Source organism: Cavia porcellus, unplaced genomic scaffold (assembly GCF_034190915.1).
Source record: "Cavia porcellus strain 051 isolate PalLab524CR breed Dunkin Hartley unplaced genomic scaffold, mCavPor4.1 scaffold_25, whole genome shotgun sequence".
NCBI classification, from domain to species: Eukaryota; Metazoa; Chordata; class Mammalia; order Rodentia; family Caviidae; genus Cavia; species Cavia porcellus.
The window spans coordinates 31,736,455-31,762,267 of NW_026947508.1; the positions used below are offsets into that span (position 1 = coordinate 31,736,455).

General features: G+C 38.2%; 1 protein-coding gene across 34 annotated transcripts in view; it reads left to right on the forward strand.

Annotated features, from left to right (window-relative positions):
* Macf1 (microtubule actin crosslinking factor 1) overlaps positions 1-25,813 on the forward strand; it is a 342,822-nt gene that overhangs the window by 225,751 nt on the left and 91,258 nt on the right. For 31 of the 34 annotated variants that reach the window (XM_063236130.1, XM_063236132.1, XM_063236140.1 and 28 more), the window contains 12 exons: positions 2,523-3,041; positions 4,024-4,200; positions 4,471-4,594; positions 5,781-5,989; positions 6,401-6,718; positions 14,824-14,990; positions 16,429-16,585; positions 19,820-19,937; positions 22,260-22,322; positions 23,091-23,332; positions 24,292-24,421; positions 25,076-25,275. In XM_063236130.1, coding sequence (XP_063092200.1) covers positions 2,523-3,041; positions 4,024-4,200; positions 4,471-4,594; positions 5,781-5,989; positions 6,401-6,718; positions 14,824-14,990; positions 16,429-16,585; positions 19,820-19,937; positions 22,260-22,322; positions 23,091-23,332; positions 24,292-24,421; positions 25,076-25,275 — 2,424 coding nt within the window. The remainder of the gene's footprint in view (positions 1-2,522; positions 3,042-4,023; positions 4,201-4,470; positions 4,595-5,780; positions 5,990-6,400; positions 6,719-14,823; positions 14,991-16,428; positions 16,586-19,819; positions 19,938-22,259; positions 22,323-23,090; positions 23,333-24,291; positions 24,422-25,075; positions 25,276-25,813) is intronic. The other 3 variants (XM_063236144.1, XM_063236149.1, XM_063236121.1) reach the window with 1 other exon arrangement.

Genomic DNA, 25,813 nt, shown 5'->3' on the forward strand with positions numbered 1-25,813 from the left:
TAAGCGCCTGCCTTGCAAGCAGGCAGTCGTGAGTTCGATCCCTGGTACCGATAAAAAGGAAAAAGACAAAAAAAAAAAAAAAAATAGATTCCTGCTCCAACCTTTTAATGGTTCTGTTAACCTCAAATTAAGACTAAACTTTTGTTTTGTTTTGTTTTTTGGTCTTTTTGAGACAGAGTTTCACTGTGCAGTTCAGGCTGGCCTTGAATTCACTTTGTAACCCATATTGGTCTCAAACTTGAAGAGATCCTCCTGCCTCAGCCTCCCAAGTGCTGGGATTACAGGCATGTGCCCCCACACCCTGCTAAGACTAAATTTATTAAACAAGGTTTAAAACCCCTTTGGTTAAAACATAGTTTTACTTCCTCTCTCCCTCACTTGACCTCATTTCTCGCCTTCCTTCACACTTGAGCCTCTAGCCACTGATACCTTTTGTGGTCAGTCAACTGTACTGCGCTTCATTCTCCTTGGCCTTTGCATGCTCTTGGAATCTTTTTGTTTGTATAGAAAATAAGGAAAGCCAGGTGTAGTGCCATATGCCTGCAATCCCACCCTCAAGAAGGTAAATAGGGGGGCCAGAGGTGCAAGTTTGAGGCCAGCCTTGGCTGCATAATGAGTTCAAGGCCAGCCTGAACTACACAGAGAGACTGTCTCAAGGAAACAAAGATAAAAGAAGAAAGGAAGAGAACCTGTTTTAGCTAATTTTCATTTCTTCTTGTTTGTTTTATTTGTTCTTAGGAACTTACGTTACCTCCTCTAGGAAGCATTGTTTGCTCCTCCCCAAAGTTAGTGTATTCTTCTTACATTGTAGTGTTTCTCATTCTGGAATGTTTTGTGTGCTTGTTTGTTTTTGTTTTTTTAAATCTATATTGCTTTCTGAACATAGAATTGAAAACAGAAACAATTTCTTTTTCACCATTTCTCTCTACCTGTTTATGCATTCATTCAGTAAATAATTGTGTATCTGCTGTATGCCAGGCATTGGAAATAACCCAAGGAACGAATAAGACAAACAATCTCTTAGAACATTGGCTGCAGGGGCTGGGGATTTAGCTCAGCGGCATAAGCGCCTGCCTTGCAAGCAGGCAGTCATGAGTTCGATCCCTGGTAACGAAAAAGACCAAAAAAAAAAAAAAAAAATTGGCTGCAATGTACAGGCATAATATATTGAATGATTGAAACAAAATTTGGGACACTTACAAAATACATGGATCACATATTTTCATAGTGACATCTTTATAATTTGGCTTACTAGGAAGATTGTTGAAAGACCTGTGTGGTTCTTTGCTTTATTTTGTATTAAAAGGATTTTTGCCTCTTGCTTACCATTTATGATCTTAGAGGATCCACTGTAGTGTTTCCCAAACTCCTGGTAATCTTTCAACACCAAACAACAGAGATGGTTCTGCTGCATTATAGAGAGCCTCCTCGGAACTCTTGCTGGCTACAGTCAGCCTGGCCAAGTTGCATCTCCATCCCACCATATCCATGGGTGTTGGGTTGGAGCCTGAGACATTTGGGTGGGATACAGACAAGGTTGTGGTACTCCCCGTTACTAAAGCAAGGAATCTATCTCTAGGTTTGCTGAGATGATGCGAGATACTGAGATTCAGGTTGCTGAAGCTAACTAAATAGTACTTTGAAGAAAAGTAGGTTACAGTCCTGCTTCAGGCAGTTGCCTGTAAATGTACATAGGAACATTGGCTGAACTCCCACTGTTTTTTTATGGTTTTGTTTTGGGGTTTTTTTTGTTGGTTTGTTTTGTTTTTTTGGTACTGGGGATTGAACCCATGACCTCACACCTGCTAGGCAGGCGCTTTTGCCACTGAGCTAAATCCCCAGCCCTCCCACTTTTTTTGTTAGGCTCTGGAAAAATACATTTCAAAACCAAACCCTGGATCTATACACTAGGATAGAAAAAAGGGCACACGTTTGTCCATAGACATAGACATTCAGATAAAAAATACAAAGTAGGGATGTAGCACAGTGACAGAGCAACTTGCCTAGCACGGAGGCTCATTGCCCAGCACTATCAAAAAAAGTCTATGAAAACCACCAAACAATAAAATTAAAACATGCAAATTATATATAATATCCAGAAATATACTCTATTTAATGAATTAATTTTTCAAAGCCTTATCTAGTAGCAAGTCTTCATGGACATACGAATGACATGTTTACAGCTAAGTGTCTGCATTTTGACATTGTCATGTATGTGGCTTACCCAGTTACTCATTTCTTCCACTATTGTAGATAGGTACTGAGTGACCATTTGTACGTTCTCATAGACTTGATTTAGTGATAAGAGTCAAATTCTAGTCACCTTTCTGACCTCGAACTCTCTGTATGTCTTCAGTCAAGACATATAACATCTTTTTGGTATTTATGTATCTCATTTGACCTATAGTGTCTTATTGAAGTAAAGACAGAGACTTTTCTTTACTTGTAGCTGCAGACATTACCAAATTATTCATGTTTCTCTACTGATTTTCCTTTGTTTTGGTTGGGGGTTTATTCACCAGGCCCATCATCAAGAATTGCTGTCCCAGCAGCAGAATTTTATTCTGGCCACCCAGTCAGCTCAGGCCTTCCTGGAGCAGCATGGCCACAATCTCACACCTGAGGAACAACAGAACCTGCAGGAGAAGTTAGGAGATCTTAAGGAGCAATATGCAGCTTCCTTGGCACGATCCGAGGCAGAGCTGAAGCAGGTGCAGACACTGCGGGATGAGCTACAGAAGTTCCTGCAGGACCACAGAGAGTTTGAAAGCTGGCTGGAGCGGTCTGAGAAAGAACTGGAGAACATGCGTATGGGAACCATTGGCCCCGAAGCTCTGCCTTCCTTGCTAAAGCAGCAGGGAGGCTTCTCAGAGGACGTCATTTCCCACAAAGGAGACTTAAGATTTGTGACTATCTCAGGACAGAAAGTTTTGGATGCAGAAAACAGCTCTGAGGAAAGCAAAGAACCATCAACTACTAGTGACTTAGTGAAGGAGAGGCTGAAGGATGCAACAGAAAGATACACTGCTCTTCATTCAAAGGTAAGGCAATAGAGGGATGGTATATGCCTATAATTCCAGCTGTGTGGAAGACTGAAGCATGGGTTCACAGGTTCAAGCCTAGATTAAGCAACTTTAACAATCTGGGGGTGGGAATGTAGCTCAGTACAACTCCCAGCTATAGAAGAGGAAAAAAAAAAAAAAGTAGAAAAATCATGTCAACCTCTGACAGGATTCCAGGATTTTTGGGTAACAATAATGGGCCTCAATATAAGAACCCTAGAACACAGTGGGAACGCTTTATTTGACCACAGGCAGAGGGTTTTTATGAACCATAGAAAAGTGCATAATATGTAGGCCAATGGGCTGACACCTTCTAGCAGTATGGGGAAGGTGGGAGTGCTTTCTATCCTGGATCTTGACCAGTATCGTGGGCTCTTTCCTGGACAGAGCAGCTACTGTCAATCCTTATCTTCTTTCCTATCCAAAGAATTCCTTCTCCCTTAAACCATAATCTTCAGGTGAAAAAAAAAGAATTCCTTCTCCCTCCTAAAGTTTAGAATCCATTCTGTTTTTACCTGTCATGCTTTCTGCCAACATCTCTAATCCCCAAAAAGGAAGGCTTTTTGTACCTTTGGTCCTAACTTTGCCTTCAACTTGATGTGAATTTCTGTGATGGCCTGTCATTCAACTCATTAAGTCATTCTGGGTGTCAAAGAAGGGTAAGATGAATAATGGCAAACAAACAGTGAGGCGCTTGTAGTTAGGTGCTCAGGCTGCTCATCTGTCCAGAGTTCCTAGCAATACATTTGTGACAAGTAGCAACCCAGGCCACTTTTTTGAAGGGGAGGGGTGTGTCGTTTTATTGTACTAGGACTGAACCCAGGAGCTCATGCATGCCAGGCGAGTGTTCTACCACTGGATACATCCCCATTCCTAGACCTCTTTCTTTGTGCCCTACTCAGGAAGCTGCTCCCTTTGGGCTGACATTTCAGGTCTGTTTTTCTTTCTTTCTCTGGCGCAGTGTACACAATTGGGCTGTCACCTGAACATGCTACTAGGCCAGCATCAACAATTCCAGAGCAGCGCTGACAGCCTACAATCCTGGATGCAGGCTTGTGATGCTAATGTGAAGAAACTTCTCTCAGATACTGTTGCTTCTGATCCTGGAGTCCTACAACAGCAGCTTGCAATGACAAAGGTAAGCCTGAGCACAGGCTGTGATCGTAGCATCAAGGCCTTGGATCACATGGCTTAGAATATCTCAAAGGAAAATCAGTACTTGTATAGATTAAAAGTGGGGTGCTTTGGAGAAATTCTGGTCCGTAAACAGTTTATTCTACTATCTGTAGCTGTTAATAAACAGTTGTTTATAAAACTGTTTAATAGTTCTAGCTTCCTAGAATTTAGTTTAATTGCTCAAGTAGGTTTTTTTTTTTTTTTTTTTTGGCCTTTTTTCATGGACAAGCAGAAATTGCAAGAGGAACTGGCTGAGCACCAAGTTCCTGTAGAAAAGCTCCAAAAAGCAGCTCATGACTTCATGGAAATTGAAGGAGAGCCAGCCGTGGACCCTAAGCATGTTCAAGAAACTACAGGTATGAAGTAGGAACGGCAATATTGTTTCCTGAATTTCTAGAGTTAGCATTTGTTCTACAAGATAGCACAGTGATGGCAAACATTTTAGAACTTTCAATAATAACAAACAGCCCACTGAAGCACATGTGCCATAGGTTCACCACCATCGATACGGCACATTGTGTTGTGTGTATCTGGATGCTCAATTAGGAGCTGAGACTACAGCCATGCATAGCAATAGACTTGGATCAAATAGGGCATCCTCCAGTTAACTTTGTTTTTGTACTTTTGAAAGACATTCACAATGGGCTTCAATCACTTTTCCCAGGCATCTACCTTCTTGCCACACCCTTCTTAAACCAGTTATGTCTGCATTACATTACCTGTGGAGTTTTTCCTGTTGCTTAGCTGTTAACATTTATTTCATATGTACTGTGCGTGATGAAATCTTGTTCATACTTCAAGATGTGGCTAAGGGTACATCATGACAACTGTAGTTAATAACAGTATATTTTATGCATGAAATTTACCAAGAGGGTAGATTTTAAGTGTTCTTGCCACAGAAAGTGGTATGTAAAGTAATGTGTATTTTAAATAATTTGATTTAGCCATTCCATTAGGCATTTGTCTATTTCAAAACATTACACTGTTTGTATGTAACTTGTCTAAAAGACAGAAGAGACAAACAGAAGAGAGAACTGTACCTAAGAGGTTATTTCCTTTATGAAATCATTATGATCACCCTCATCCCTCAAAAGACATAAAAAATGAAAAGTAGCAGTCATCCTTCTGAGTTTCTTTAAGATGTACTTACATTACCAATAAAAGCACTTATGACTTTATTTTTATCCCTAATTAGGATTTCCCATCCTCTGGCCATGCTCTGCTTTAGAATCTTAGTTTGTAGAGGGCAGACTAATGTCCTAAGTCTCTTTTTTTTTCCTTTGCTTTAAGATATTTTATCCAAAGTCTTGTCTTTAGTATTCCACATCTAGCACAATTTCTTACTGTTGGTAGATGCTACATGACTAATGCTTGTAAAAGTTGGCTCTAATACTAATGTACCTAAAGCATATTCATTCTATGTGTGTTGCTGTCAATTATTACAGTTAACATGTACATTTTAAACACTTTATTTTTTAAAAGCAGAAACCAAATGTAATATTTTACTTTTAACTCTTTCTTCTCACATCCTTGATTTTCCAGATTTTATACTCAGTCACTTCCAGAGCCTTTCCTGCAGTCTGGCTGAACGCTCTGCTCTGCTGCAGAAGGCAATTGCTCAGTCACAGAGTGTTCAGGAGAGCCTGGAGAGCCTGCTGCAATCCATCAGGGAAGTAGAACAAAACCTAGAAGTGGAGCAAGTGACATCCCTGTCATCAGGAGTCATCCAAGAAGCCCTGGCTAATAATATGGTAAGACCTGTGTCCTGAGAGCATAGAGGATGTGTTTGCCATGGGCCATAAATTACATAACTTTGAAAAAGTAGCACTAGGAAAACTCATGCCTATGTTCTAATAAGAGTTAGAGCTGAGAACTAATCCATGTAAAGACATTTCTACTGCCAAGGATATAGCTCAATGATATGTTATCTACCTGGCAAGTGTGAGGTGGTGAGTCCAATTCCCAGAATAACAACAACAACAACAAAAAAAATATATATATATAAATATATATATATATGTATATTTGTACTGTTAGGATTTAGCTCAGTGGTAGAGTGCAGTTGCCTTGGGGAAGTGAATGTGGAGTTGTTAAAGATGATGAATTTGTAAGTATCCTGAAATAAGTGAGTCAAAAGCTGACAGCTTTGTTCTTCATATCAGAAATGGAAGCAGGACATTGCTAGACAAAGGAGCAGCTTGGAGGCCACCCGTGAGATGGTGACCCAGTTCATGGAGACAGCAGACAGCACCACAGCAGCAGTGCTACAGGGCAAACTGGCAGAGGTGAGCCAGCGCTTTGAACAGCTCCTACTACAGCAGCAAGAAAAGGAGAGTACCTTAAAGAAGCTCCTGCCCCAGGCAGAGATGTTTGAACAGCTCTCTGACAAGCTGCAGCAGTTCATGGAAAGCAAAAGTCGAATGTTGGCCTCTGGAAATCAGCCGGATCAAGATATTGCACATTTCTCCCAGCATATCCAGGTAAGGATATACAGTGTCTGCTATGTTGGCAGAATAAATGGGAGAGACCAACATTTACTGATCATATACTGTACCATCAGACACTTAAAGCTTTACCTGCATCATCATGGAGAATTACCACAGACATCCTAAATGCTTCAAAAAAAACCAGCCTAGATTATTTCACTCATACTACATTTCAACCCAGATCTACCGGCATACTCAGCTTACTATAGCCACTCAGGGGTACATATTGACAGATTTCACCCTGATATAGCAAGGGTGAAATGTTGCAAGGGGAGGAGACACAGCATAGGCATTCATATTTCATCAGCCAAAGCAAGTTTCACACTGCCCACACTTAACTTTTTCAGGGGATTAGGGTATGTAATTTTCCCATGTACCTAGAGATGTGGAGCTAGAAGTATTTGATGGAAAGTACTAATGGCTAACCAAAATAAATACTTATGAGGAAAGTTGCTGGGTCATAGTATATGTATATGCTTAAGTATACTAAGTAGTAGCTAGTCTGAGCTCCTATTTGAGGGCAGCCCATATGCCAACCTGTAGTACCTCAGTATTCCTGCGTCACTGCCTTGGGGCTTTTCATTCAAGCTTTTTCTATTTTGAAATGATATCTCACTATTTTGTTTCCTAAATTTAGGGGACTTGTTTTGAATAATTTCATTTATTTATTTATTTATTTATTTATTTATTATTTTTTATTTTTTTGGTACCGGGAACCAAACTCAGGTCCTTGTACTTGTCAAGCAGGTGCTATGTCTCCAGCCTGTTACAGAAAAGTAGATAAGTCTGATAAATATTAGTATACTTTTTGCTTAGACTCACCAATTATTGTTTTATTGATCTTTATTGGAGTACAAAAGAGAGGTGGTATCACTAAGAGCTCTTAAATTCTTCATATCTTTTTGAAATGGAAAGTTTCCCCAAATTGGTGAGTGGAACCCTTTAGATGTTTTTGACAGGTCCTTATTGGCATGCAACTGTACTTAGAGTTTTCTAAAATAAGATAGTTCAGAAGCCAGATGTAGAGGCACATACTTACCATCCCAGCACTTGGGAGCCTGACACAACGCAATCACCGTGTTAAGAGTAGCTTGAACTATAGCGAGACCCTCTCTCAAAATAATAAAAACAAATAAAAAATAAATAAGAAAAATAGTTCAGGCTCACTTTGTAATTTCCTTGTCCCATATCTGAAATCAACCTTTTCTCCAAAAAACCCCACTTTTGATGGGTAATAGTTTTCGCAGACCAAAGTCTGAATACTTAATGAAGTACTGGCATGTTATTTCTTCTGGGTCCGTTCATTAGGTAATGTTAGCTAATACTTGTACATATTTTTTGTATCATGAGAGCACACTAATAATGTAGTATCTACTAAATACTCTATTCTTTGTATCTTTTTTTCCTACAGGGAGAATCTTTTTCTGTACGACTTATATATTGCCTATATCCTATAATAAATAAAAAAGAATTTTGGAATCATACTAGTATTTCTACCAACAGCATACTAAAAATAATCAAAGATTTTTATCTTTGTTAATACAGTTTTATTCTTAAATACATAAATCATTAATACAGCTTAAAAGTCATTCTCTTTTCTGTGTTTACTAACTCATCCTCACCTACCCTGATACTAATGAATTATAGGTTCATTTTTCTGTTTTTTTCCCCCAAAATGATCATATGCTTTCTTCTCTCTGTTTTGTTTTGTTTTGTTTTTAACAAAAATGAAAAACATACTGTAGAATGTTTTTGCGCTTTGTCCTTATACTAAATTTCCTGGAAATCATTAAATGTCAGTTCATTTTTAAAAATATATTCTTACAGATAAATAATAGTTTATTCAGTGAGACTCTTATATATATGGAGATTCCAAAATTGAGTTTGGCTGGGCATGGTAGCACACATCTATAATCCCAGCACTCAGGTGGCTGAGGCAGGAGGATTGCCATGAGTTCAAGGCTAGCCTAGGCTACATAATCATTTGAAGGCCCACCTGAACTACCTGATGGGACTCTGTCTCAAAACAATAACAATAAAAAAAAAAAAAATTGGGCTATTACACAATTCATTGTAACTATGTGCATTTTCCTCCATATTATTGAGTTTTTTTTTTCTTTTTTTAAATTTTATTTAAGGAGAAAAAAAAACAACAGAAAAAGGGTACAAGTTATACAGAATTTCAGAAAAAATAAACAGTAAGAAATCACTAGTCAATAGATTACATATTGTCATCTTAGAAATAGTTGTTCAAGTTACAAAATTAAAGCATATAAAGTGGACATTGAAACAGTGAGACTGCAAACAGTTCTATTCATTGATCCAACAAAACTCAGTAATATGGTTATCTATTTTATACACTTAAATATCCATGCAGTTATATCCTTTAGAGCACTTTCTTTTCCTCTGTTTTGTACAATGACAATTACACATTTGGGGTTTTATTACTCCCACAATTCTTATTACTTTTTTTGAAGAGAATAAAACCAAATGTGATATAACAAAACAGAATCAGTCAAATCAAAAGGATGGACATAATACATAATGTAAAAACAAAATACAAGGTGATCAACAATGCCTCTTGCTATCTTAAAAAGAATTGCCTATATCATCAGTTATAATAAAATTGAACAAAACAGTAAAGAACAAAACCAATAAAACCAAAACATTGGAGACATTACAAGACTTCAAAAGAGATAATAGTCAAACCAGAATGGGCGTCCTAATGAATCTTACTGTCTTCACAGTTGTTGCTTATACTCTCGAACTTAGTACTATCAAGCAAAGCTGAATAGAGGAAAATCAGTCAAAACAAGATGGTGAGAGCAATACAGGGTTTCAAATCAAGTTAATAGGAAATCAAAGTGGGTTACTATAATATATCCTGCTATTTTTTATTTTTCTGTTAATTAAAAAGGTAAAAATAAAAAAATAAACAATAAAAAAGGAGATTGAGATAAAAGAGGACATAACAATAAAACAGCACAGGTCAAAACATAACCATTTAAGCAAAATAGTGTTTCACCACAAGATATCCCGACATAAAAGTAGTTACCATAGTGTCTCTTTCCTTGAAATCTTTGAGTATAACTTCGTATACTATAGCATCAAACATATCAAGACAATGTAAAACCATTCAAGTGAATGACAATATTACAGGGTATTTAGAATCAACTAATGGAAAATGAACAATGTTTCTGTATAATCTCCTTGTCTATAAAAGTTTCTGTTTATATTATTACATATAATAAAATCCAATAATATACAACATGTGAAGATGGATGGAGACAGAAGAACAAAAGCTTGATGGGACTTCAAAACAAGATGATATTAAATCAGTACTAGCTATTATGATGTCTTGTTTTCTCCAAAATAGCTGTTCCTACCATCCAACCTTCTCTGCCTCATTTCTGTTGAGCTCTTTTTCTATCATTAGTTGTCAGTTTGTCTTCTTCATTTTGCTTTCTGCTCCATTCATTGTGGCCTCTCTGCCATTGTTTCTGGAATCTTGGTATTTTTCTTTTTTTAGCATGTCCTGTAGTATTCTCCGTAGAGTCGAATTGGTGGTTGCAAATTCCCCTAGTTCCTCTTTATCTTCGAAGCACTTTGTTTTTCCATCAACTTCTAGGGACAGTTGTGCAGAATATAGCAATCTTGACTGGAGGTTATTATCTTTCAAAGCTTGAATTATTTCCCCCCACGCTCTTCGTGATTTGATGATTTGTGCCAAGAAATCTGCTGTAATTCTGATGGGTGTTCCCTTGTAAGTTATCTGTTTCTTGTCTCTGACAGCTTTTAATATTCTGTTCTTATATTGGATTTCTGGAATTTTGATTATTATATGCCTGGGTGTAGTTCTGTTTGGGTTGTAGGTGGCTGGGGTCCTGTACGCCTCGTACATCTGAATATCTTTACCTTTTGCTAAAATAGGGAAATTCTCCTGGATTATTTCTGTAAATAGCCTTTGCAGTTCATTTGTTTGTGTCCCTACTTCTTCTTTTACATTCTTAATTCTTAAGTTATAGATCCTCTTATCATCTTCTAGCCTTTGGTATTATTGCTGTTTATTTCCTTGTTATTTTTAAGAAGTTTTTCATTTCATGCTCCTATATTACAAATCTGTCCTCCAGTTCAGATAATCTATCCTTAGTTTCTTTCAAGCTGTTATGCCAGCTTTCAATAGAGTTTTTAGTTTCCTGGTAATCTCTTTGAACCTGCATCACGTATTCTATGTTTTCTCTATTTTTTCCATCAAACAATTCTCCCCTTTTTTCTCTATTTTCTCCATCAAACAATTCTCCCCTTTTTTTCATTCCACCATCTGTTACTTCTTGGGCGATGCTTAGCATTTCTGTAACTATTCTACTTATATCTTGCATTACTTCGTTAAATACTTCACTTTTGAACTTGTCTATGAGGCTTCGGAGATACCGCTTTATGTCTGTTGGTGCCGTGTCTGATATTGCATATTTTCTGTCCTCATTCTGCTTTGCATTAACCTTTCCTGGATCAGTGTTCTCAGTATTGGGGACTGAGGACCCTTTCTTGTTGCTCCCTTTTCCCATACTTTTTGTTCCTTCCATATAAGTGTATATAGGAGGCCCAGTTTGTTTCTTTGTTGGTTACAGTTTGTTTGAATCCGCCAGCTAAGGTGTTCTGCCTACTGCAGTATACTAGGGAGACACAGACCTGGGCAGCCTCTGCTGGGCCTGCCCCTCCAGGTCAGCCTACTAAAGGCTTCACTGCTAGGGTGTACCGCCGGCTCTGGGACCTGGTTTGGGCTAGCCTAATGGGTCTTAGTCTGTGGCGTCACCCAGGCCAAGCGCTCTCCACCAATCCCGCTTGAGAGAGGAATATGCGACTAAAGTCACTGCAGCGTCCTGTTACAGCTAATCTGCTTGGTCCCAGAATGTCCTCTGTTGGAGCCTCCTAGTCTATGGAAGGGTCCCCGTTCCTCTCACTCACCACAGGTCAATGCAGGGCTCCCTGCCAGTCCCACTCTCAACTCCGTTTGCCGATTCCCGCTCTCAGAGCTTTCACGTTCTGTGCATGCCATGCCGATTCAGACACAGCAGCGGCGGCAGGAAGTTCAAATTGCGGTTTCCAGAGGCACAGGTTCCAGCTTCTGTGCTGAGATTTTATCTCTTCCAGTTATAGCACTGGGATTGCATTTCCAGTTGGTTTCTCTCAGCCTAGTTTGTTCCTGGGTCGGCAGGGTATATCTCCCCTTGCTTAGGACTCCTCACACCGCACCATTCCTGTATTTTAAGCTGGCTTTCTCATAGAGCCTCCATAGCTGCTGTTATCTATCCACCATGTTCTCCCGGAAGTCTTCATTGAAAGAGCATTTTATGAATAAATTTCTAGAGTGGAATTGTTGCATCAAAAAGTAAACATAGCTGGGTATAATGGCTGTATATTTGTATTCCCAGCATTCTCAGATGCTGAGACAGATCAAAAGTTCAAGCCCAGCCTGGGCAACTTAACATGATCCTATCTTAAGATAAATAAAAGCTCTAGGATATAGCTCAGTGTAAAGACCCTGTGTTTAATCCTTGGGATCCCACACACACATAGACACAGTATCTGTATGCTTTATTAAATACAGCCATATTTCAATACCATTTTATATCCCCTACTAGCAATGTCTGTGAGTTTGTTTCTTAAATTCTCTCCAATCATATGTTAGCAAACTTGTGAAATTTTGCTAATATAGCTAATTGGGTGTGGTGGTGCACACCTGTAATCTCAGCACTTGCAAGGCTAAGCAGAAGGATTGCTCCGAGTTCAAGGCCAGTGTGGGCTACATAGTGAGCTTAAGGGTAGAACTACATAGCAAAACCCTGTCTCAGAAAGAAAAAAAAAATCATTTAAATAAAATGTTGCTAGTTTAATAGGGGAAACTTATCCAAGTGTGGTTTTAATTACGTCTTTTTCCAAGATCTATCTAGTTCTTTGCAAACAGCTTATTAAAATGTCTGTCTTGGTTACTTTCTCATTGCTGGAACAAAATATCCAGTACCCATAAGTTAAAGGAGGAAAGCTTGATTTTAGCTCAGTTTGTAGAGGTTTCATTCCACAGTCAGCAGGCTGTAAGGCAGAGCAGCATAGCATAAGAGAAACAGTCCACGGCATGACAGGCAGGAGTTAGGAAGCAGCAGCAGCAGCCTCTCTTCCTTGTTGCCCTTTTATATTCCATCCATTAGTTAGTGCCACTCATCTGTTTGCAGTAAATCTATTCAACCACCATGCTAAACCAACCAGGGTACTAATCTTAACCCAGTCACAGAACCATGATCTGGTAACCTCCCCAAAACCTTACCTATAAGCACATGAAGCTTCGTAGCTTTGTAGGGACTTACAGGTGCAAACCATAACACTGTTTTTTCTAGAATTGAGACATCATCTTTATCATATACAGTATTTCTATATATGTTTGAATCTACTTTGAATTTTTTTGTGTGTGTGTCAGTTCTGGGAATTGAACCTATTGCATCCTGCATGCCTAGTGAAGCTTTTGTACACTGAGTACATGTAGACTTTCTATTTTGTTTCACTGATTTGTCTATTCGTGTACCATACTTTTAATTACAGAGACTTTCTTATTGTTTCAGTATCTAGTGGGGTTGCTAGCCCTCCAGTTTTTTTGCTTTCAGGATTTTTCATAACTATAGCTGTTCATTCATTTTTTCATGTAAACTTCAGCTATATTATTTCTAGAGAGAAAAGCCCTGATGTTTTTATTTGAGTCACACTGAATGTGTTTATTCACATAGATATATACGTGTATGTCCTTATGAATGTCTTCCCCCTCTTTCAGGTCTGCTTTTGTGTCTTTCAGGAGTATTTTAATGTTTAGGTTTTGTGTGTTTCTTGTTACTTGATGACTAAGATTGAGCCTTTTTTTTGTTATCTGCGAAGTTTTTTTTCTTGATTTTTGTCTCCCCTCCCCTTTTCTTTTTTGGGACCAGGAATCAAACTCAGGACCTTGTGCTTGCCAGGCAGGCACTGCACCACTGAGTTACTTACATCCCTAGCCCTTATTCTTAAATTTTTGTGTGATTTTTTTTTATACCTTACTACCTTATTAAACTGATTCTTTTTTTTTTTTTTTTTTGTCTTTTTCCTTTTTATTGGTACTGGGGATTGAACTCACGACTGCCTGCTTGCAAGGCAGGCGCTTATGCCGCTGAGCTAAATCTCAGCCCCTAAATTGATTCTTTTTACATTTTTTATAAGTATGCTTTCATGTAGTCCACAAATATGTTTCATTACTCCTTTTTCTTTTGTTTTTTTTAATCAGTACTGGGGATCAAACTCACAACTGTGTGCTTGCAAGGCAGGCGCTTATGCCAGAGCTAAATTCCCAGCCCCTATTACTTCTTTTTTAGTTCTTCACTTCCTCTTTGCTAAAAGATCAAGAAGTGATACCCCTTTTCAATTCTTATACAAGTCTTTTTCCCTTAACTGCATTGGCTAATATCTTTAATACAGTGTTAAGTACAGTGGGCATAGTGTGTTTCTTTATTTTAAGGAAGTGATCATAGAAGCTAAGAGATTAGTGGTGTAGTATCACAAGTTAGCTGGGCACATACCTGTAATTCCAGCACTCTCTGAGACCAAGGCAAGAGGATCACAAATTCCAGCCCATTCTGGACAATTTAATGAAACCTTATCTTAAAGAAAAAAGTAAAACAACGGGACAAGTGTATATGCCAGGGCTCCGGGTGATTCAGTACCTGTGACTGGGAAAAAAAAAATCACAACTTAGGTGACAGCCATGATTGATTCTCAGATTTGTCTGACTCCTAAACTTTTGTTCTTTTCATTCTGTCATGTTGTCTCACAAGCGTTTGCACATGTGTTTAAAGGAGACACGACTTCTTATAATTCCTGCCTACCCTCCATTCAGCTGGAGGAGAGTAGTTTATTATTTTGACCTAGCAGTTAATCTAGAAAGTGTGCCTCTTTTCTTGTTCACTCTTTTTTTCTGCAGATTATAGGGAGTTTTTTCCAGACTTCTGAGTATCTGTCATCTTCTTGAGTATATTTATTCATAAGAATTAGAAGATTTAATAATTTCTTTGCTTGCTGGACAGGAGCTCACTTTGGAAATGGAAGACCAACAGGAGAACTTAGATACTCTTGAGCACCTGGTCACTGCACTGGGCTCTTGTGGCTTTTCCCTGAACTTGTCCCAGCACCAGAACAAGATACAAAATCTCAAAAAGGACTTCACAAAGCTTCAGAAGACAGTTCAAGAAAGGTGAGTTTTCAGCTGAGTTGATCAGTGTTAAGGAACTATTGTGGGTATTGTTGTTTCTTTCTTTCTTACTGTAGGTTGAATAATATTTTCTTCCTTCCTCTGTAAAGGAGGCATCCAGAATTCTGTTACTGAGTCATGAGAGTCCAGCAATTTGAAATTCTGAGTTTGGGGACGGAAGGGGAGGTACTTCTTTTAGGCAAAGCTACTCAATTCATTTGATTACCATAGAGATCAGTAATTTTTGTGTTACTAACCAGTGGATTCCATCTCATTAATGGAACTGAGTTCTGATTTTTTTTTTATGACCGAAAGCCCAGGTTCTCTGATGAAATAGAACAAGTAGGATTACGGCAAAATTTGAGATAAATACAAAAACTAGGGGAGACTTGTCAAACATAATTAAGATTATATTTGCACTCTGTTTGCTTGTTTAGATCACTTTAATTGCTGTTTCAAAGCATGTGCAAATTTTTCTTTCAAGTTACACAAGTGAATATATGACAAAAGGCTGGTGGACTGAAGCTTACTGTTGAAAAACAGTGATTCCCCATTAGAAAACCTCTCATATTGTTGTGTGTGGTGGAACACTCTTATAATCCCAGCACTTGGAAGCCTAAGGCAGGAGGATTGTTGCAAGTTCAAGACCAGCCTGATGTACAAAGTGAGCTCATGGCCAGCCTAAACTACATAGCAAGACTCTGTCATTAAAAAAAAAAAAGAAAAAGAAAAAGAAAGAAACCCTCATGTGAATTTGAGTATTAATATGTTTTTTATCTTAGTTGAGCCATAAATGCAAGCTTAATTTAGAAGATGACTTTTTAATAACTACAAGAAAACAGTTACTCAAACCAACACTTAGCAGGAGGTTATTTAGTGGAGGATTTAAAGACAAAGGCCCTAAGGTTTATTTTTCTTGCCTTTTATTGATAGGAGGGACCAAAATCTGGATTGATATCTGACTGACAAACATGGCTATTTTCAAACTTTCTCCTCGATTTATTTTGGATGTGCTTCACATAGGGCTAACCACCTAACTTTTCTGAGTTTCAGATTCAGTGTTTCAGTTAGGACTTGAAAGAGTCAAATACCTAAAATGTAGCAGAGCTGGAATAGAGATCCTAAGCGTGCATTCTTTCCATTGTATCATAGTACCTAAATAGCAGACTGCCTTTAGTTTTCCTCACTTTCGCTTTAGCCTGGAGTAAGATTAAAGGCTCCTTTCCCCAGAAATGTCCAAACAAGGGCAACAGATTCCTGACTTTGATGCTTCTCCTGCATTATATGTGGTTGTTCAGCCAAACTTGCTATGGAACAGATTATGGGAAGAAAGGACCCTATTAGGAAACTAATGCCTAGAGTTCCTGAATGAACCTACTTTCAGCTCAAGTTGATTTTACAAAACTTAATCTAACAAGTAACAACACTTCTTTGTTGACAGAGAGAAAGATGCATCATCTTGTCAGGAGCAGTTAGATGAGTTTCGGAAGCTAATTAGGACCTTCCAAAAATGGCTGAGAGAAACTGAAGGAAATATTCCACCTTTGGAGACTTTCATTAGTGCTAAAGAACTGGAAAAGCAGATTGAGCACCTGAAGGTAGGTGAATAAAAAGGCTCCAGTGTTCTGGCTAGACAGTAGTTTGGAAGCTTATACCAACTAATCTCCAGTCCTAGTGGAGCTGCAGAACAGAAATCCAAGTTGTCTATCTGCATTAGAGTAGACATTTACCCGGTTCTTTTCATTCCACTGAGCCCTCCCTACACAGCACCAAGCACTACACTATCTCATATTTACAAGTCACTATCAAGCCAGGTGTGGTTGGCACATGCCTGTAATTCCAGCACTCAAAAGACTGAGGCAAGAGGCTCACTGGGAGTTTGAGGCCAACCTATACTACATAGTGAGACACTGTCTCCAATCAATCAGTCAAATGAAATCAAATCAAATCTGGGAAAAAATTTATAGTTTCAGCTATTTATTGAATGTCTTTATGATGTAGTAGGTGCTGAAAAAGACATTTAAAAAGATTGATTAAAGTCCCATCCTTGAGAAACTTACATTCTCATTATGTGCTTGAGAATTAAATCAGGTATATAGTTCAGCAAGTAACCAGACATATCATTAGAAAATTAAGGAGAAAAGAACTAGCAATACTCTGGCTAGTAAAGAAGTCAAAACCACACAGTTTAAAGATACCTTTAAGAATGCAATCAGCCTTTCTCCCATCCCCTCAGAACCCCTTTTGTATCACCTTTGATTCATAGTCAGACACCCTCTGCTTGTACCTGTGACATATCTTTCTTGTTGAAATAAGCCAATTCTATTTCTTTTTTTTTTTTTTTTTTTTTTGTCTTTTTTGAGACAGAGTCTTGCTATGCAGTTCAGGCTGGTCTTGAGCTCACTTTGTAGCCCAGGCTGGTCTCGAACTCGCAAGGATCCTCCCACCTCAGCCTCCCGAATGCTGGGATCACAGGCATGAGCCACCATGCTCGGCTTTCTGCGGTACCAGGGTTGAACTCACAACCTTGCGCTTGCCAGGCAGGTGCTTATGCCGCTGAGCTACATCCCCGACCCACGCCAATTCTATTTCTAATGAATGCTCTTGTGTTTGTGATTATTTTCTCAGAAAACCAGGCTTTATCTTGGCAGGTGACTGAGAAGAGTTTATTTATTGTCACAGAGCAAGTGTCAGGAACATTTCCTGTTGGAATTCCCTGGAAAGGAGGTTTCCCACAGGCTGACGATTTAGCTCAGCAGCATAAGTGCCTGCCTTGCAAGCAGGCAATCGTGAGTTCAATCCCTGGTACCGATAAAAAAAAAAAAAAAGAAAGAAAAGAGGTTCCCCAACCTTCTTGGTTTATAGTGCCCTCAGTGTTTGTTGTTTTTTGGGTGTTTTGTTTTTTGCCGGGAATAATTGTATAATACATGTACATGTTAAATGAAATAAATTGGTAACTGTGTTGGGACTGAATATTGAATTTTAGTCACTTACATGTGTGTTAATCAAGGATCTTCAGAAAAAACAGATCAATAGAATATATACAGGGTCTGCCAAAATATTGTATAAACATTCCAGGAAGAGAAAAACTTGTATAAATACTTTAATGCTAACTTTATTATCATCCTGAAATTATTATCATGATATTAATACAAGTTATGTTTGACCTCTACAATTACAAGAAGTACTCAAATTGGCCCTTAGCTTCTAGACATTTATTATTTTTTCTTTTCCTGACATATAGATAAATTTTTTGTCGTACTCTACATGTATTCTAGAATATATATTTACACTTACATATACACATATGTTATTCAGAAAGACTTGTGCAATTATAGATGCTGCCCTTAGTGTTTTATGAAGATTTCCATAGTACTTTAAGATCCCACCCACCCAAAAATTCCTACAAAGCAATTTAATAATTCCCTATGCTAACAACTTAATAGTTGTTCACATGGTATCCAACAGATGTCACTATGTTGCCCTCAAAATTTTAAAATTTACTTCGTGTCCCTGCATAGTTTTAGGACTGGTTTAGGAATGAAGAGTGATTAAGCCACCAACTTAATGAACATTTGAGTTGTGAACTTTCAGAGGGGAATTGATCTCGCATTACAAATATTGTATGTGTAAACAAATTGCAGAAGTAGCTCATGTATCTGCCAGACATTGGCATAGTTGTGTTGCTGTGTGCTTATTGTACAGTACAATAGTGTACAGTATTATAGTACTGTCGGAGACTTAATGTTTTTGTGTATATTTGGTTTTCTTGTGCTTTACATTGTGTCAAAGGTGTGTAAGACTCATTTTGTTGAACTTACAGATGAATCTGACTTATTATTCTCTTGGAATAGAATGCATTTGTAATTTAGTGACTTAGTGACCAGCCACAAGTCAGTTGGAGTTAGGTTATATGAGCTTGCTAGATTTGATGGTTTTGTGTCTTTTCTCTTGCTACTCTGAAACTTAGAGACAAAAACAAAGTAAGTAAGTGGTTAAGGGATATTCACTGCAGAGAGTAGCATGATGTCCCTGTTTTGAAATGGGTAAAATCATACTACTGCGGCAGGCCATCCCATCTCCAAGACCTAGCATGATCTGGTACTTTTGTCTTAGAGCAGATGCCATTTTTCTTCCTTTCCATGGTAAGTTTGAACTCTGCCTTAAACCCAATTTAAAGTTCCCTTAATAGGTGGTCAAAGCTTTGTTTTCTTTAGGCAATTAGTATATCTCCTCTTATGTGCCACGAGTTCATGATATTTTTATAGTAACATTTATCATATTATAATGCAACTGGTAATACAAGGATTTGGTTCTAAGAATTATCATAATCCTATCTTGTATCCTAGTACTTGACACACTGCGGATCTATATAGTAAATGCTAATAATTATTTGATAAATGAGAGGCCAAGTGTGCCAGCCTCACATCTGTAATCCAGCTACTTGTGGACTGAGGCAGGTTTGCAAGTTTAAGCTCAATATCGGCTAATCAGCAAATCTCTGTCATCAAAATAAGAGAATGGAAAGGGCTGGAGGTGTAGCTTAGTGGTAGAGCACTTGCCTAGCATGTATGAGAGGCCCTGGGTTCAGTTGCTCCTACCACCCACAAAAATGAGTGAATCAACATCCACAAATGAGTCAAATGCCTTAAAATTTTCTAAGTGCCATTCTTCCATTTCTTGACTGTATCAAGATCACACAATGGCTAAATACAGAGCATGGTCTTTTAGATGCATGTCAAAACTTTGGGGAATGTGTATAGAACAGTTGTCCCTAGTTAGGAGGAAAATACTCCCAGGTGTTAAATTTAAGTACTTTTTCCTTTAAACAGGATCTCCTAGATGACTGGACCAGTAAAGGAACACTAGTGGAAGAGATCAATCACAAAGGCACGTCTTTAGAAAATCTCATCACAGAGATCACAGCACCTGATTCTCCAGCCAAGACAGGTGAGTGGGTGCTTCAAAATGTAGTGGATAAATGCCACTCTTCACTTTCAGCCTTTGGATATGCCTTTTTACTTAATGTCAAAATCAAGGTTGGCTATAAACATGTGGGCCCTAAAGCAGTGTCTCCTCGCAACCTGATGTGTTTTCTGTTTTGCTTCATAATCTTGCTCCAGTTGACCCAGTTAGAACTGTCAGATGAGCATAGAAGAGTTGAAAATGGAATTTTCATCTTGCAGAAGTTTGATGTGTGAAAGGGATAGATACATATCATCTTTAGACTTGAGTCAACCCAAATCGATACGAGTGAATATCTAAGGAAGGGAAAGCCAGTGGTTGAGAATCACCATTGATACAACAGAGACTAGTACAGTTCTCCAAAGCAGACACAGGATTGTGTAGAGATGTGAGAATAACCTCTGGCTGTAAGTTAAATTTTTCAGGCAAAATCCAGTATGATTTCAGTGACTTGCTAGTTGTTAATGGAGAAACCATAGATTTCATTAGCAGACTATGATAGTATACTTTCATGGTCATATACTTTCATGATCACTTGTTTATTTTTCCCTGGTAAAAATAGCTACTGTTCTTCAAAACTCGAAAAGTTAAAGTTTTCTTGGAATTATCCAAAAGGGACATTTAGAAAAATTGAGGATTTGTATACTCTTAATACATGAACCTCTAAATTCAGTGAATAATTAGTATGACTAGATCAGAAATAGATAAACGTTTTCTATAAAATATCAGATAAATATATTAGGTTTGTAGACCGCATGATTTCTGTCACAATTATGCACCCCTGCCACTGTGGGACAAAAACACTCATAGACAGTGTATAAATGAATAGGTATGGCTGTGTCCAGAATACCTTTGCATACAAAAACAGGTGGAGGACCCAGTTTGTTCTTTCATGGTTCTCGTCCAGTACTGAAAACTTGATTATTCCAGTTCATGACACTTCTGTATGTTTTTTCTGTTTCATAAACTACTTTTCATGTACATTTCCTTTTTTTTGGTACCAGGGATCACACACAACTTCACACTCAGCAAGCAGGCACTTATGTCACTGAGCTAAATCCCTGGCTCTTTGTACATTATCTTTTGACCTCTTTTCAGTGATCCTGTGAGAGGTACAGAAGAAACAGTAGTGTCTTCTTATCCTACAGTGTAAACTCAAGGCTAACCATAAACTAGGGCTTACATACTAAATCTTGTCTAATTACTAGTTCAGTTTTTTGTTTCTTGGAGGTTTTTTTTGTTTTGTTTTGTTTTGTTTTGGGTTTTTTTTTTTTTTTTTTGGCTTTTGTATTGTTATTATACTGAAATGGAAAGTATTTTTCTGTTTGATCTATTTTTAATTAAAAATACAATAACATTAACATTTCAGTCTTATAATCAGCATCCTAACAAGTGGTTTTTAATTTAACCTTGTGCATGATTTTTGTGTAATCAATGCACATAGGAGTGTTATTCTTTTCTTCTTCTTCTTCTTTTTTTTTTTTTTTTTCCTTTTTCTTAAGTATTAGGGATCAAACCTAGGTCTTCCTGCATGCCAGGCAAGCATTTTACCACTGAGCTGTACCCTCTTTTAATGTAACATTAAATCATGAATATTCCCCAGATTTTTGCATATCTTTATAATTTTGTGACTTGGTTTTTACTGTACTTGGAAGCCTTTCTAAAATAGGAACAACTTGAGGGGAATATAGGTAAAATTACAGTGATTACAACCCAAGGCCCAAAGCAGAATTTATGAGAATGTTCATGAGCCAGATTTATTTGTGTTTAAAGTTTCTTTTTTTCTGGTGGGATAAGGAGAACTAGAATAGGTCAGGAAAAGAAGAACAGGGAATCTTCCTTTAGAAACAGTATGAGGAGTGTTCCTTTTTATATCTTTAGTAAATAAGTACTGCTTTTTATGTTTTTAGTTGTGTTTTATTGTTCATTTTTACTATAATGAAAAACATTGATATTAAAGGTGAATCTTTTTGGCTCTATTATAAATCCACACTCCAGAAAAGACTCAGTAATTTTAATAGTACTTCATAAAATTAGGAAAGAGTCCAGAGGATTCAGATTGGGGAGTTAAAAATTTAATTTCCTCTAGAAAAGATTAAGAATCTTTACTGCTGAGGAAACACCTCAAGTGACATTTTGTTGCCTGGCAGCTAATATGATTTGTCTTTTTCCATGAGTATGTTGTCCTGTGCTGTGTTAACTTCCTAATACCCAAGCTTAAAGTGAGTGTGTAAGAATAATGCAGTGCTTGCATGTATTCCTAACACGTTGGTCTTGCCCTGTTTGTCTCCCTGTCCTTCTGCTCAGGTTCCATACTGCCCTCTGTAGGAAGCTCTGTAGGCAGTGTAAACGGATACCACACCTGCAAAGGTGAGAATACCATTTCAACAGTGCTCTTCCTTGGGTGTGTTAGGACAATGTTCTCGTTTGCATCGCTGTGTTTTCCAGTGTATGTAGAAGAACGGCTGCTGCCAGCAGAGGGTGTGAGGGCAAAAATCTGGGAAGGAGCAGCTGTGTGTGCTGGCTATGGGCCAAATGGGTTGGCAGCTCCAGAACTAAAAGTACTAAGGAAAAGTACATCCTAGCTTACCAGATAAGGCTAATATGGAGATACCTTGAAAAAAAAATATGACACTTTAAATTATAAAGAAGGATTCTAGAGGTAATTTAGGGAAGCCCTCAGCTTCCCTGGGTGACTTCTCTGTAGTTGAGAGGAATAGGGCAGAAGAATGCTACAAGTCCATTAACGCTGATAGTATGCTACAGTTAACTTCTTATTGTGCTCCCTTCTCTTTTTGTCGTTTCCAAGTTTATTGAGCATTTTTTTTTTTTTTTTTTTTTTTTTTTTTTTGTGCCAGGGATCAAGCTCAAAACTTTGTGCTTGCTAGGCAGGCACTGTGCCACTAAGTTATATCCCCAGCCTTTCAGTATCTTAAGGTATACTACATGTAATGCCCAAACCTGAAAGCACATTGAGAGATGTTTTGCTTCACATGAACAGAAACTTGTATGTGGTTTAGAGGAACACAATCACTAGTTCACTAAAAGAATAGGACAGATGCTTAATCCTGACAAGTAATTCCAGAGTGAGAAAGGGGAAAGCTTTTCCCAATCTGATTTCTGCATCTATGATACTAGATCTGACGGAGATCCAGTGTGACATGTCAGATGTTAATGTGAAGTACGAGAAACTGGGGGGTGTACTTCGGGATCGCCAGGACAGCCTTCAGGCTATCCTCAGCAGAATGGAGGAAGTTCAGAAAGAGGCAAGCGCAGTGCTGCAGTGGCTGGAATCAAAAGAGGAAGTCCTGAAAGCCATGGATGCCACTTTGTCTCCAACCAAGACAGAAACAGTGACAGCCCAAGCTGAATCTAACAAGGTACTGTGTTTACATTAGCTGTATCCAAACACTAAGAAGAATGAGTGCTACACCAGTGTTACTGCCCTAAGCAAGGCATCTGAGAGTGAGATGTGGCCAGCTGTCCAGGCTGTGATAAACAGTATATTTGGCTTCCATTTAACGTGCCTTCATTTCCTAGAGAATTTTCTTATCTATGAAATTGGAAATTTTTTTGTCAGGTTCAGAAACAAAACCTGAAATGTTTGCAGAAAATAGCCACCCCCACATATATCAGTCCTTTGTGACTGGAATCTCATTTTTCCATGTGATGTTACATGAGAGCCAAATCATTCTCATCAGAGCATCTTTTCTGTTCTTGGAGGGCCTAAGACTCTGATTGCATTTTTAAGATTGACATACAGAGTGCTGAGGATTTTTAGCCCAGCAGCATAAGTACCTGGCAAGTGCGAGGTCCTGAGTTCAATTCCCAGAACCAAAAAAGAAAGAGAAAGAAATCTGACATACAAGACAAGGAAAATGTCAGAAGATACAAGACCATAGAAGATCCTGTTAGAAATTTTCTCTAAAAATTCTATTGAGCATAGCATATTACCTCCTTCAACTACCAAAACATTGTCACCATTATATCTTGGTTTTTTTGAATCTCACTATATAGTTCAAGCTGGCAGAGAACTCACTATGTAGCCTAGGCTGGCCTCGAACTTGCAGTGATTCTCTTGACTCAGCCTCCCAAATGCTGGGATTATAGACATGCACCACCATGTCTAGCTTAGATTTTCATTTTAAAGTACACATTGATGCAGAAATGTTAAGTGCCTTAAAATCACAAAATAAGTCATGGATAAAACTAGAGCGGAGCCCATAATTGCCAGTCAGTCTTCCAGTCATTTCCTACACACACACGCATGCACACACATGCACACACACTTTATTTCCTGCTCTGAATCTCATGACATGCCTAATATTTTTCCTCATAGGCCTTCCTGGCTGAGTTGGAACAGAATTCTCCAAAAATCCAAAAAGTAAAGGAAGCCCTAGCTGGATTACTAATGACATATCCCAACTCACAAGAAGCAGAAAACTGGAAGAAAATGCAAGAGGAGCTCAGTAAGTTGTCAAAAAAAAGTTACACATTCACTATATTGCATGTCTTCAAAACAAATAGAATTTCAGCACATCTTATAAAATAGAAATTATGTTCAGTTAAGTTTTATAACCAGGAAGAGATCCATATAGGGTTGCAGAAAGAGTCTAAATAGGGAAAATTTGTAGAAACTTGGACTCAGAAGTCTGCTTTCCTGAGCAAGCCAAACTAAGAATCTGTGCTTACCAAGAACTAAAGAAAGCATTGATGATAAAAATGAAAGATAATCTAAATATTTAATAAAGACATTAGAAAAATGTGAAAGTAATGTAGGTGAATATTTATGAGCACAAAAAAATACAGTAAATTTTAAACAGACTACTTTGATAACATATGTAGCACATTTTACATACAATTACATATTTGTGTATGTGTATATACATTTGTTTAGTTTTGTATAATTTTATGTGCAGTTCCATGTTACTACCATTCCATTAAAGATACAGAATGTTTTGCATTACTTCAGTTAAAATTTTTGAAAAGTTATTTTTAATTTTAAACAAATGTTAAATAATATTTCTGAGGTCATTTCCCGGAGCGTGTAAAGAACATAGTTTAGGGACAAGGCCAGTTGCTGAGTAAAGTAAAGGAACAACATTCCTATTTCCTCCTGATAGACTCCCGATGGGAAAGGGCCACAGAGGTGACTGTGGCTCGGCAGAAACAGCTAGAGGAATCTGCAAGCCATCTGGCCGGCTTTCAGTCAGCAGAATCCCAGCTTCGGCCCTGGCTGATGGAGAAAGAGCTGATGATGGGAGTGCTGGGTCCCCTGTCTATTGACCCCAACATGTTGAATGCACAAAAACAACAGGTCCAGGTGAGGTCATATCTCTTTTCTATTTGTTTGTGGCACATCCAAACGTATCTTTGTGGTGTGTGTATGTGTGTCTTTCTTTTTGAAACAGGGTCTTGCTATGCAATTCAGGCTGGCTTTGAGCTCACTTTGTAGGACAGAATAGTCTCAAACTCCTGCCTCAACCTTCCTAGTGCTGGGATTACAGGCATGTGGCACCACACCTGGCTGTATCTTATTTTTGTATAGGGTAAATGCTAAGGACTTTACATAAATTATCTCATTTAATCCCCCCCCACCCCCCCATCTCTCTCTCTCTCTCTCTTTCTCTCTCTCTCTCTCTCTCTCTCTCTCTCTCTCTCTCTCTCTCTTTCTCTGTCTTATACTAAGATCAAACTCAGGACCTTATTCATGGCAGGGAAGCACTCTACTGCTGAACTACACCCTTAGCTTTCTCATTTAATCTTCATGACAGCCAAGATAAGTACTTTACTGTTCTTATCTTACAAATGAAGACGCTGAGGTTTGAGCTTTTTTTTTTTCTTTCTAGATAGGGTTTTAC